Raw genomic sequence first — 14,592 nt, 5'->3', positions numbered from 1 at the left:
GAATATATTGCTTCAAGTGAAGCATCCAATAAATCTACTTGGATCAGAAACTTCATGAGGAACCTTGGATTTGTTCCGAGCAACAAAGAACCATTGGAGATATTTTATGATAATGAAGGTACAGCCGCTCTGACTAAAGAGCCTAGGAGTCATGGAAGGTAGATGCATATAAAGAGGAAACACCACTACATTCGTGATAGAGCTGAGGATGGAGATCTAGTTGTGAAGCAAGTATAATCAAAGGATAATCTAGCTGATCCATTAACAAAAAGGATGGCCAAGGAAAGATATAGTGTGTATGCTAGGAGCATAAGCATAAGAGACGCTGTAAAGTTTAGTAGTTCATTGATTAACTATAAACATTTAGAACAATGAAATAAATTTTGTAATTGTTATGGTGATTAAATAATAGATATTTATTTATATCCAAGTATGATACCATTTACATTTATTATTATGTTTCATTTTGCGTGTTTAGATCCACTTCTTGGGTATTAATTTACTCAAACTCCACAATCGACCATATTCTTGGGAGTAAGTATTGAATTAAGATTATCGTGAAGTATTAATAGATTGCCTATAGTGATTGGGCATAGCATGGAGATTGTGACTAACGTTCATGAGCGCTTAATAGAGATTTAAGTGGTAGAGAATCCCATGCTCATAGAGATTAATTTATGGATTCAATCACAAGTCATTCTAAGATGATAATATATTTTATTCTTAAAAATGAGAGACATTTGAGTTCTTTGGATACAAGTTGGTTACGTTTTAGTCTTGATTAAACGATATCCATAACTGGTGGTCATAGCGAGTAAGTTTATGCATGATTCGATGAGTAGACAAAATCTATATAGTCGAATATTATTAGTTCCTTTTCACCTTAGTGGGAAAAGTGATATCGTGGGCCCCTCGGTGACTTGACGGTGACTTTAAAAGTGTTAGGCTTGCCCTGGAACGAATTGATGTGTTCAATTAGTAGTTTGATTTGTTCATCATAAATAAGAAACCGAGAAACTAAAAGTTGAACCGTTAGTTTGATTCATTATCCATGAATCAGTTCACAATGATATATTGTAGAAACCAATGAATAATTAATCACTTATCTAAAGGTTAAATTTTGATAAGACCAGAGTTTGGAAGTTGTTGTGGAAAGCACACTTTGTTGGGTATTCGATGATTATTCGACCAGTAGTAGTTAATGACTTGTCCAAATAAGAGACTGCTGGAAATAAGTGTCCAATGTCATAACTCATAACTAATTGGTATAATATCTAGAATAATAATAAAGCCCTTTTTGGGTTTTCCTCAAGAGCTAAAATAGCTAGAAACTAATTAGATACATATTAATAAATTAATTAGAAACTAGTTAAAATTGATTAGAATTAATTTGGATTTAATTTAAAAGGTACATAGGCAGAATGATAATTGTTCAATGTTTGAGCAAAAGGAATGTTCTAGATTGTTCATAGAAATGGAAGGTTTTATGGAGGTTCTAGAAACCTTCTGGAAACTATCCATGTAACAGATAAGAAAGATTTGAATCAAGATTAAATTCGATTATTTAATTGATTCAAGTCATGGTTATCTGAAAAATACCATAACTATATAAAGACCCCTCTAGGCCTTAGAAAATTCATCCATACTCTCCATAATGTCGAGAAAACAAAATTTCCAACCTATCTCTCCCATCTTTCTCTCTTTCTCTCTCTTTCTCTCTCTCTCTCTCTCTCTCTCTCTCTCTCTCTCTCTCCGTGGATGCCTAGTAAGCCAATCACTAAAATGCATGAGTACAAACCATACACATGATCAAGCATCATGAACTAGATGGCTCATTAGGAATGATCATGGTGCATCATGATGGGGCATCCTCCATCATTATGGTGTACTCTCCATCGAAATAGCGCATCATGCAATTTTGGTCATCCTCATTGAGCATCTTCAATATCCGATCATCCTTGAACAACATTGAACATCTGTGTATACCTTGTGTTACAATTGACTCATCAAGGGATAACATGATTCATCAGGAATGTAAGTGGCATCTACTACTACCAAGATAACACATCAAAGCTTAAGGATAACACATCTTTAAGAGGTGGCACATCATTTTCAAGTGTGAAGCATCCTCCCCATGAATGGCACATTATGCTTCTAAAGTGGCACACACTCTTCTAAGTGGCATATCTTGCTTCCAAGGTGACACATCCTCATCATGGATGACACACCTTCCCAAGTGGTGCATCCATGCTCCAAGTTGGCGCATTCACTCTCTATATGGCACATCTTCATCATGGAGCATCATCAGATGCTCCATTCCCTTCTTAGGTGCTCCGTTCCTTTCTTAGATGCTCCATTCCTTTCTTACATACTCAATTCCTTTCTTAGATGATCCCTTGAACTCCAAATGCTCAATTGAACTCAAATGACCTAAAACATCAAGTTATATATATATATATATATATATATATATATATATACTTAGTGTAAAAATTATTAGGTCAATGTTAATGTCAATAATATAACCATTTTAAATATTTTTAATATTTTAGTTATATTTTTCAACCTTCACACAAACATTAAAATAAAATTAGTCTTGATTTATTTTTAATATTTCTTATAAAAATAACTATTTAGTAATTTGGCATATCTTTTTTATATTTTACTGTTAAATTTAACTTTAAATCTATCACATTTTTGGTGATTTTAGACTTGGGGGAGTGACGCGGTCCCCAACCACGATTTTGCCACCATGGCAGGGGAACACCGCCCCTAGGAACGATCTTGGCCATAGTGTGGCTGATTTTGGCCATGTTTTTTGATTGGTTGGGGCATCTTTGACTGTTGCAACAGTTAATTTTCAAAATTCAGTGTTTTTAATAACACTGTATATACATATCATTTTTTTTTTACAAAATCTCATTCACATTTATTTATATTTTACCATCTTTTTTCTCAAATCCTCTCAACATGTCCTTTTCCAAAAAGCTTACCAACAAAAAAAACATCTACTAGAAATACTACAACCCCAAGACCTTCGTATGATCAACCTATTTATTCGTCTTCGTATTATCATTATGGCGATATGTTTCCGTATTATCCACAAAAAATCTCACAACCACAACAACCAACACAACCACTTCCACAAACACACCCACAATCCCAACCTAGATTTTAATCTGTTTGAGTTTTCATCTTAACCTGAGTTTGTTCAACAAACATAATCACATCAATGAACACTAATTTCTGATTCTGAACTGAAATTCGTTCAAGAAACTCAAACCACTCGAGCACCAAGTAAAAGAAAAGAGAAGACGACGACTAAAGGATAGGAATCCCTGGAAGTGTTAGCGTTGGTACAATCATGGATCAATAGTTCAGAAGACGCGGTGACTAGAACAAACCAAAAACATGACCATTTTTTGCTTCGGGTTTTACATAGGTTCCACAAAGGAATAACCGTTGAGAATATCGTTCAAAACATCAAGTATACTCGAAATGGGGGAAGATAAACAAGGAAGTCATGTTATTTAATGATTTGTATACCAATATGAAATGTCAATGGAGAAGCGGAGACAACGATGATGTGATTTTGTAGAAAGCTTATTAAAAAGAAAACTTGAAGGCTTTCAAGTTTCTTAAAATTTGGAATCTTGTGAAAGATAACAAGAAATGACAAAACAACAAAACATCCGACGAGCATATCGACAGTAGTTCAAAACGCTCAAGAACATCTGAATCCGACCATACTACATTGATGCTCGTGTTCAATTCAACCTCAATGGAGATGAACATGTTTCAATTTCACCACCTTCTCGACCAATGAGAAATGATAAAGCAAAAAACTAATGCAAAAGCAAAGCGTCAGATTCGAATGAGTTGAAGGAAATAGGGGCCGATATGAAATGTATAAAGATAGAATGAACAAAATTTTGTAACTTGCTTCTGAAACAAAGCTTTGGAAACAAATGGATAGTAACTACAAAATATTAACGATAAACATATGGTAGATGACTGAGTAGGAGTTTAAATTGCTTTGGCAATTAAAGCTGATCTCAAAAAATGTTATGTTAATAAATAAGTTTAAAATTTCTAGTTTTTGGGTTTTTTTAAGGTTGTAGAATTAGTTTTTTTAAGCCATGTTATATATATTTTAATTAATTAAATGTTACATGTTTTTATGAAAATTAAATTTTTTATTTAAATTAAATTGTTAAAAGAAAAATATGACATCATTCTTTAAATGTGATAAGGAACTTTGACAATGTGATATATAAGAAACATTAATCACATAATTAAGTGATCGCATATCCCCAAAATAAAGTTAATGTAAAAGCCTTGATTAACTATATAACTAACAGCGGAAAGCAGTAAATTACAAAAATAACCTTGTCTGGTCAACCTTGAAAGACCCCCCTCTCCCTTCTCTTTTGTTTAGTCAGTCCACACAACAGATAGAGATAGATATATACAGAAAGCTTTAGAGATAGAGAGAGAAAGTGATTGAAGAGAGAGAAAGAGAGACATATAGATACAGAAAGCTTTATACAGAGAGAGAGAAAATGATGGAAGAGAGAGAAAGAGGGAAGGGGAGTGGGGGCAAAGCTGCAGCGTTTGGTCTCTGCAATACTCAGCAAACCCTCCTTTTTTAAAGTGTCTCCGGTCTTCCTCTTGTCCCCCTTCTCCCACCTTTTCCGGCTGTTTTATTTTTAACATTTTATTTTTCTCTCTTATCCCTTTTTTCTTTTCCGGCGTATTTCGCCGGAAAACACCGCCCTCCGCCACATTCTTTTCTTTTTCCCTTACTTTGTTTAAAAGCACCTTTGATCCTAAACTTTCCTTTGATCTACTTTTCATAAACTCCGATGAATCCCTGGTCGTAGAAATCACCGGTAACTTTTATAAAATCTACGTTGGTCGGTGATCCGAGTTTCATCCAGCAATGAAGACGCCGGCGAACGCTTCTGGATCCACTTTAACGACGGAGAATCCAGGAGAAGGTCAGCGTTACACTCTCTCTCATCATAAATCGGCAAACAATAAAAATACGCCGTTCATGATTCTCGTTTTATTCTTCGTGTTTGTCCCCAGCTAGTTCTGTTGTTGTTCTTACCGAGATTTGTCTGACTTTCAAAACAATCTGAAAATTTTCTGAATCTCCGCCTCCACGATATTATTCTATAACTTTTATCCTTCTTTATATTTTTGTTTTTGAAAATTTGACATTTACTCTCGTGTTTTACACACAGCTGGAGAGAAGAAGACCATAATCAATCCGGAGCTATGGCAAACATGCGCCGGACCTCTGGTGAACTTACCGGCGGCCGGGACTCACGTCGTGTATTTCCCTCAAGGCCACAGCGAGCAGGTTTTGTTCTCACTATCTTGCGCTGACTAACGTGCGCCATTGATCAATTTTTTTCTATGTTTTCCATTCTTTACTTTCTGGTTATCCCTTTTCTGAGTGCGAATAGCTTCTACTACTTGTACTGTACAAGTTAGCAATGCGATATGTAACCCAATTCGATTTTCTTTTTCCTCCGGCGGTGGATATGTATTCATATTACGATACATGAGATCCAGCAATTTTGGTTGTAGTTGTACTGTACAACCATGTAATGCAAGGGAGGAATTTCGGCAAAAATTTGGAATTATTACCTTAGTTTATTCAAATGGTGGAAATTGGCATCGAGGTTGATGAATTCGCCACATGGGTATCCCTTTACTCAGAAAGAAACTAAAAACAAATATGATATCTGCTAAAGTGCGCCTGCCATGGCGGTGGTTGGTGGGAGAGAATATCTCTGCAAATTCTCTGTATATTGCGTTTGGTTTCTTTGTGAAAGCTTTTATTATGATTCAAAATTTGCAGAATTGTTATTCCGAGTGCTGTTTTTTTCCTAAAGTTTTTATTATCATTGCAATGCTTTCTTGTAGGACCCCACTTGCCTTTTTTCTTGAAAATCTTACATAAAATTGTTTGATTTGAATATATATATAATTCGTTCATCATCATTGTTACAATTTACAAATGACAAAGGCGATTTAGATATTTCACAAATAGTCAAAAAGTTTTCTTAAATCCTATGTCGATGTAATAGACCGAAGTGGAGACGATCAATAATTTAGAATGATCGCAAGGGCATTTAAGTCACTTTAGCTTCAATTATTATAAAAAAAATTATTATATAGAAAGCTATTAATGGGCGTTATATTGTTATATTAAATGTATTTTTTAATACATGATATAGCATAATTTTAATAAATGGGTTTTACCGCGTTTACATCATATTGTCATTATTCTAGTGTTCATTTTTATTGCGACTTGTAATAAATGTTTGACCTGATTTTTTGTAATTATTATTTAAATAATTGTGGAAACATGAACCCAATGTGATTGCTCTTTTGATAGTAAAACTAGAATAGTTGTTAGTACCCATCAAAAAGTGGTTGGTTCATTTCAATACATTTAGTAAATGTAACAAATAAATGTATGCTTTTAATGTTTATATAACATAACAAAATTTTGGTGGGGTCACTAGTGGTGGCTTTTAACTTTTATAGGGGTTAAATGAAAAAAATATCAACATACATGATACATTGATTTAATTGTGTATCATTATTATCATAGCATCATACATTCATCTTTTTTCTATAATTGTATAGATTTTTCAAAGTATAGGAAGAAATGAAAATAGGATGCTAAAATAAAAAAATCAATATAAGTGCATTTGTTATTTCTTGAATTTAACTTTTTTTGTTATAATATATGCTTGTAGGTTGCGGCATCTATGAAGAAGGATGTTGATTCTCAAATTCCAAATTATCCAAATCTTCAATCGAAGCTTCTATGCGTGCTTCATAGTGTCACATTACATGTATGTGGTTTATTATTATTAATTTGTTCGTTTTAAAATTTAAATAGTTTTGGTCTTCCTGACATGTAAGTGGATAAATCTTTTGATTTTTTCGCTTTTACAATTTGTTATTATATTTATTTTGTTTTTAGGCCGATCCGGAGACAGACGAAGTATATGCTCAGATGACACTCCAACCCGTGCCTTCGGTATATACACGAATTCATTAGGGTTATTTTTAATGATGTGCCTGGACAAACATTCTAGGGATATTTTTAATGATGAGGATCAGAAGGGCATTTATGTTATTTGAAACGAGAGATTGATAGCACGGCACATTGTCTCACCTTTTTGGTGAGACAAAAATTGCAGATTTTGTCCCATTGACATCTGTCCATGTCCCACTCCAATAGTACCAAACAAAGTACAAACAGTTTGTTCTGTCTTGTCATGTCTTGTCTTGTCTTGTCTGTACTGATTGGTTTATGATTTTATACAGTTTGACAAGGAAGCATTATTGAGATCGGATTTGTCGACAAAAATAAATAAGCCACAAACACAGTTTTTTTGCAAAACTTTGACGGCTAGTGATACGAGTACTCATGGAGGATTTTCTGTGCCTCGTCGAGCAGCCGAGAAGATCTTTCCTCCTCTTGTGAGTATTTTTTTTGTTACTATGTGAATTAATTAATTAATGAAAACTTTATCTTATGCAATTTTGTTTTTTGTTTTTGTTTTTTTTTGGTAGGATTTTTCTATGCAACCGCCTGCACAAGAACTTGTAGCCCGGGATTTGCATGATACCTTATGGACATTTCGCCATATTTATCGCGGTAAGTACCTTCGTGGGTGGTGCTAAATGCAAGAAATAGCAACGTACTTTTAATTTTTATGTGTTGTAGTTTCTTAATTTCAAGTAAGAAATAGCAATGTACTTTCATTTATTTGTGTATTATATTGTAGCATGTTACTTTCATTTGTTTCGGTTATATCATTGAATTTTCTAGCTTTTTCTTATTAAGACATTTGACTTTTTTTTTTTAATAATCTTTCCAATTAAGTTATTTTCTTATTAGGACATTGTACTTATAATAATCTGTCCATTGACATCGCTTCCAGTCCAATGCATGCTAAACACAGTACAACTTGTTGTCACGTTATCCTGTGTAACAAACGGGGCCTAAAATCCAAATATTTTTATAATTACTTAAATATTAATACAAATTGTATAATTAAATTCAGGTCAACCAAAACGTCATTTGCTCACAACTGGTTGGAGCCTATTTGTTAGCGGAAAGAGGCTTTTTGCAGGAGACTCAGTCTTGTTTATTAGGTATTCATGTTACATACAATTTTATTTTGTTAATAATTCTCGAAACGAATTTAAGAAAAGCTAAATATCATCTTACTTTGATTTTTCAGTTTTCATTATCAGTAAAAATTGCTTTCTATTTTGGTGACATTGCTACAATAAGTGAGTAGATTTTCAAAATACAATGTTGTAATAGAAAGAAATGAAAGTATGATATGCTATTATAACCAAATAACTAAACGTATGTTGTTATTTCTTGTATTTAACTCATTTAAGAAATATATTATAAACATATGTTGGAAAACAGGGATGAAAAGCAGCAACTGCTATTAGGAATTAGAAGAGCCAATAGACAGCCGACAAATCTATCATCATCCGTTTTGTCAAGTGACAGCATGCATATTGGAATCCTGGCGGCTGCCGCCCATGCAGCCGCCAACAACAGCCCCTTCACCGTGTTTTATAATCCAAGGTAATCAAATTTTATAACATCTTCTTACTTTAATTCTTTCCATCACAACACTTTCATTTTATTTTTCTTATTAGGAAACTACTTACAAAAATTCTACCCAATAAAAGAAATGAAAATTACTTTCTATATGAATGAAAGTACATTGCTATTTCTTGCATTTAAAAATTAAGATTCATCGGATTCTTGAAAACAGGGCTAGTCCATCTGAATTTGTTATTCCATTAGCCAAGTACTACAAAGCCGTGTGTAGTAACCAAATATCACTTGGCATGCGCTTCCGGATGATGTTTGAGACAGAAGAGTCCGGAACAAGAAGGTAAGGGCAAAACGGGAAAAACACTATTAATATATATATACTTTATCAACAAGTTTTATAACTACAAAGGTTATAAATTTCAGGTATATGGGTACAATTACGGGTATCAGTGATCTCGATCCCATTAGATGGAAGAATTCACAATGGCGCAACCTACAAGTATTTTTCATATAAATACAAGAAAATATATCAACATACTTTCATTCATTTATTTATGATAGCACCCTACTTGTAGCAATGTCATCCAAATACACAACAATCTGTATCCCTACAGATTGTTTACATATTTCAATGTACAATGTCTTAATAACAAAATAAAATGAAAACGCAACATTGGATGCTATAAAATACATAAATAAATGAAAGTAGTATGCTTTCTATGAATATGATAACACAAAACAAATAAATAAAGGTATGTTGCTATTATTTGTAAAACGGTTTTTTCATTATGATAAGGTTGGGTGGGATGAGTCAACCGGTGGGGAAAGGCGAACGCGTGTTTCTGTTTGGGAAATCGAACCTGTGACTGCGCCCTTTTTCATCTGCCCGACACCTCCTTTCTATAGACCAAAGAGACCTAGACAACCAGGAATGCCAGGTATTTTTTTTTTTACTTAATACAGAAACAACGACTTAATAAAATAAATTTAGGTTTTTCTTTAATCTGAAAAAGTGTAATATTACTGTAACAGTAGTAACAGTATTATAAACTTTTGACTAGAAAAAGCCACATGTTTTTTTTTCTATAGTTTGTGGACCCCATTGTACAATCATAAAAGTACATTAAAAGATACAATATTAGATTCTTCAGTTGTCCTGTCATTTTCAGTTTGACCTATTGTTGAATAAACTTACAGAAAAATATGATAAAAGAGGCTATGATTGTAACTAGAAGTAACTTTCAAGTCAACAAATCATTATAAATAACAAAATACCATAATTAATTTTTCAAGAATCTTTTGACTTTTATCCTTTTATCAGATGATGAGTCAGCTGACTTGGACAATATATTCAAGAGAAGCATGCCATGGCTTGGTGAAGATATGTCCACGAAAGATCCTGGTTTAAGTTTAGTTCAGTGGATGAACATGCAGCAAAACTCTTCTCCCAGTTACTTGAACCCGTTATCTGGATCCGTTTTCAATGGGTCGGATCTTTCAAGGCAGTTGGGCCCGCCACCACCACCACCACCCCAAATTCTTACCCACGGTGCCTCCATGGTTCAGCCACCACAACAGTTGACGGATCCAAATCAAAGCCAACAAATGTTTCGACAAAATTTGATCAATCAAAATCAAAATCAAAACCAAATTCAGAATCATCATCTCTACAGAAACCTTCAAAGTCAAACTCAACAGATCCAATTTCCCGATACTCAACAATTACAAATCCCGGATAATCAAATCTCGATTCAACTTCTACAAAAGCTTCATCAACAGCAACAATCACTTTTGGCACAGCAATCTGTTTCACTACCACAACAGCAAGACGAACAGAAGCCATTGATAGATGTTCATGTTCCTCAAAGCTTTTCAAGGTCGATGTCAACAAGTCAAACTATGGACGCTCATACTCCACCATTGTCAAAAAACAATAGTCAACCGAATCTTAGATTTTCAGGACACAAGTTTTCCGGAACCAATCAGATTTCGACAGGTGGCGGAGGTCAATCCGGGATCACAGATGATATCCCATCATGTTCGACTTCACCTTCAACGAATAATTTCCAAACCATGGTTACTGGTGTCGAAACTTTATCGACAAATGTTAACTTTGGTAAAGTCTCACCTCCGGTCAACGCGGTCAACATTCCAAAAGGTCAAAATCCGTCCTTTTTGGCTCCGATTACGTATTTGAACAATATCGGTGGAGCTCAGATGGATTTTCTGGATAGTTCATCATCGGCGACTTCGATTTGTGTTCCTCAAAGTGATCTTCATCCACAGGCACTTAGAACAACGATTCAAGATGATTCTAGAACGGATATTCCGTTTGGGGGTAACATGGTGGGGATGCCATCGATGATTGTTGACCCTTTGACCACGAAAGGAATGGTGGGGTCCAGTAAGGATTTTGAAAGTAATGTTAGTCCAGGTGGCATGATTTTATACGAGAACAACAACAACAACCAGAGTAAAGATGCTCAACCCGAGCTTTCTTCTTCCATGGTTTCTCAGTCGTTTGGAGTTCCGGATATGGCGTTTAACCCGATTGATTCCACCTTGAATGATAGCGGCTTGTTGAATACCGGTGTGTGGGCCCCACCTCCACAACCGTTTCAGCGAATGCGGACTTATACCAAGGTTTTTTTAATTTACAGGATCCTATTTTTATATTCCTTTTTGGTATTAGTATTAGGCTAAGTTTATGCATATGATCCCATTAACAAATTTCATATTATACAAAAGGTTAATTATAAAAAAAAGAGAAAAAAAAGGAAAATGTGCCGATTGGTTTGTATCTTTCCTTCTTTTAACAAAACTTATTTGGTTATTAATTAGACTTTTTCTTGATTAAAAAAATATAATGCACCAAAATACATAAGTTTTTTCTATAAAAGTCCTACATTTTTTTTTTGGTTCAGGTCATTTTTGGTCACTGAATTTTGTTTTGTACTCATTTGAAACTAACTCTTTTTAAATTTTAAAAGGTCATTAAACTTTTGGATTTGTATTCATTTAGTCACCAAACTTTTAAAATTGTGTTTATTTAGTCACTAAACTTTTGAAAAAATTTAAAAGTTTAGTGACTAAACGAGCACAATTTTAAAAGTTAGATGACTAAACGTGACCAAACCAAAATTTAAGTGACTAAATGAGAACAAAGCCAAAAGTTTGATGACCTTTTAAAACTTAAAAAGAGTTAAGTAACCAAATGAGCACAAAACCAAAAGTTAAGTGACTAAAAATGACCTACACCCTTTTTTTAATAGAAAAGTCTTATTATTTTGAGAAAATCATATAATCTGTCATTTTCTGTTAAAATAAAATTTTTTTTTTTCGTTAATTTGGGCAAAATGTTAAATAACCGGGACTTTTCTGTTAAAAAAAAACATTTAGAACTTTATCAAAAATCTTCCCAAAATAATGAAGACTTTTCTGCATAAAACCCTTACAAATAAAATACGTTATTTAACAAAAAATCGATTCGGGTTGCTAATAAACCAGATAAATATAATCTTACAACAACATCTATCTCACTTGGAAAAACCTCGCCAATTATATTTCTACCAATGTCACTCCTATAAATAATAAATAAATAAGGAATATTTTGAAAGTAGATTGGTATTTCTTGCATTGCAAGTAATCTTAGAGATATTGTGTGTGTGTGTAGGTGTACAAACGTGGAGCTGTTGGGAGATCAATCGATATATCTGGTTATTCAGGGTACGATGAGCTGAAACAAGATTTGGCTCGAAGATTCGGAATCGAAGGTCAATTGGAGGATCGACAAAGAGTTGGTTGGAAACTTGTGTATGTGGATCACGAAAGTGATGTTCTTTTAGTTGGAGATGACCCTTGGGAGTAAGTCCCCATTACTACTATTATTTTTGTTTTTCTGGTATTAAAATCTTTTAATTATTATTATTCTGACTGTTAATGTTACTAACATTTGTTATTTGTTGGGTAACAATTTCTAATTTGTGAAATATATGTGGTATAGGGAGTTTGTGAGTTGCGTAAGGTGCATCAAAATCTTGTCACCTCAAGAAGTGCAACAAATGAGTTTGGATGGAGATTTTGGTGGGAATAATAGTGTCCTTCCAAATCAAGCTTGTAGCAGCTCAGATGGTGGAAATGTCTAAAACACAATCCTTTTTTTTTTTTTTTTTTTTTTTTTTAATTATTAAGTTTTAGATAGAAAGTATGGAACTCAGAAGAAGCATTAAAAGTGTCTGAGTTTGAGAAAGTGGAAGGGAAGAATTTAGAGAGAAAATGGTAGGTTTTCTTTTTTAATTTCAATTTTTCAGAAGGTAAATGTGACAGGTTTTAAATGTTAATTTTGTGTCAAGATGATGATGATAGTGTTATAAAATGGTAGAGAGCATTGAGAGTGTATATAGATGTGTACACTTTGTGTTAATCGGAAATGCTCGGTGTTTTTTTTTTTTTAAAGTGTTGTTCGTGAGTGTTTTTTTGATGTTCTATGTTTTCAGAAGTACTGATAAAAGCCACCTTGAAAGCCGAAGTTATGAATGAAATTAAATTAGGAAATTTATTTCCAAATACAATTTAAATTAGATGAAATGAAATTAAAATTTAGTGGGGATGGATCTTAAAAGGGACAGTGCTATTAAGGATATGTTGCTTTTGAGAGGTTTAGGTTGCGTTTATTTGCGGAAAAATGGATGGTTTTTCGAAAAAAAAATTCAAAAAAAAAATGACAATTTTGAAGATAGTTTCATTTATTTTTCTAAATTTTTCACAGAAAATAAAACCTTTTTGTTTTCTAAAATTATAAAGAAGTTATTAATTTTTGAAAAACTGATAATAATTATTTTCTATATTTATAAGTACGATATAAAGTTTTTATTTTTATAAGAGCATTTTCAATTGAAATTATTGCCATGCCATTATTTTAATAATTCTTATCTCTAATTAAGTAATCTCTTCAGTTATTACTTATTTTTAATAAAATTAATTTATTATCAGTTATATAAAAAGTTGTATAAAATCTCTTTCATTTAACTAGTCATTTATCAAAAATAATTAATATGATATATAAATATGTTATAGTTATAAAAGAATTCAAATATTATATAATTGTTATAAATTTATATTTTATAAATAAAAATAAATAATTAGTATATATGACAAATGTTCGGGAATCAATAAACTGTTGGGAAGTAACTGGTCCCATATTAGTATATATGAATAAAAAGATATTTAAATATTAAAATATAATTAAGAAGGTTAAAAGAAATATAATTAAAAAATAAGGGGTTAAAGATAAATATGAAAATATATTGACAACTAAATACGTATTGAGAAGTAAAAAAATAAAATAAAATAAAATAAATAACATATATTATGTTTCAATGAAATTAAATGGTCAATAAAAAAATTAATAATGATAAGATATAAAAAAGGCTTCTATTAAGATATATATTTGTATAAATTTATTAGTTTTTTCATGTCACTTATAAATTAAATTTGAAACATGAAACTAAACATAAATTTACCGAACAAAATTTGCACAAAATTGTTAAGGTTAAAGTTTACGTGGCATTTTAAGTTTGTCATGGTGAACATTGATCCACCGCCCGGACAAGGACCAAAAACATGACGCGTTTATATGTGTGAATCTCTCTCCTTATTTTTGTTGGTGTCATTCTGTTTATTATCTACTAGTTTATAATCTGTAAGAACGACGGTTATAAAATTAATTAAACTTTCATATTAAAAAATCAAAATTATTAATCAATATTTTAAATAAATTATTGCTTAAGAGATATTTTTTTAGTTATATAAAATTATAATCGTTGATTTAAATAAATACGTAAAGTTATATCCCTTATAAGTTGTATTAATTTAATTTAATTTTTTAATTTAATGTTATTAATTTTATATATCTAAAGTGAAAAAAATTAAAAATATAAAATTTTAAATGTAGAATCAATTATTAATTTAATGTA

The 14,592-nt window shown here is 32.2% G+C and overlaps 1 protein-coding gene across 1 annotated transcript; it reads left to right on the top strand.

The window, feature by feature from the left end:
* Positions 1 to 4,457: 4,457 nt before the first annotated feature.
* On the top strand, positions 4,458 to 13,072 carry LOC145005505 (auxin response factor 19-like). Its single transcript, XM_078964589.1, has 14 exons — positions 4,458 to 5,000; positions 5,250 to 5,368; positions 6,780 to 6,878; positions 7,010 to 7,066; positions 7,357 to 7,512; positions 7,606 to 7,690; positions 8,100 to 8,190; positions 8,477 to 8,641; positions 8,835 to 8,957; positions 9,041 to 9,116; positions 9,414 to 9,555; positions 9,939 to 11,260; positions 12,291 to 12,481; positions 12,621 to 13,072. The coding sequence occupies exons 1-14, from the start codon at positions 4,943 to 4,945 to the stop codon at positions 12,760 to 12,762; spliced, it is 2,826 nt and encodes a 941-aa protein (XP_078820715.1). The 5' UTR covers positions 4,458 to 4,942; the 3' UTR covers positions 12,763 to 13,072.
* The last annotated feature ends 1,520 nt before the right edge of the window (positions 13,073 to 14,592 follow it).

This window comes from Lactuca saligna, chromosome 7 (assembly GCF_052625555.1).
Source record: "Lactuca saligna cultivar CGN05327 chromosome 7, ASM5262555v1, whole genome shotgun sequence".
In the NCBI taxonomy this organism is placed as follows: Eukaryota; Viridiplantae; Streptophyta; class Magnoliopsida; order Asterales; family Asteraceae; genus Lactuca; species Lactuca saligna.
This window is presented reverse-complemented; position numbering and strand designations above follow the sequence as displayed.

Excerpts from the sequence above, each read along its gene's own strand:
- LOC145005505 (XM_078964589.1), top strand. The coding sequence starts at position 4,943 with ATGAAGACGCCGGCGAACGCTTCTGGATCCACTTTAACGACGGAGAAT. Across the intron at positions 5,369-6,779 it reads CTCAAGGCCACAGCGAGCAG|GTTGCGGCATCTATGAAGAA; the intron begins GTTTTGTTCTCA and ends ATATGCTTGTAG. Across the intron at positions 7,067-7,356 it reads CACTCCAACCCGTGCCTTCG|TTTGACAAGGAAGCATTATT; the intron begins GTATATACACGA and ends GATTTTATACAG.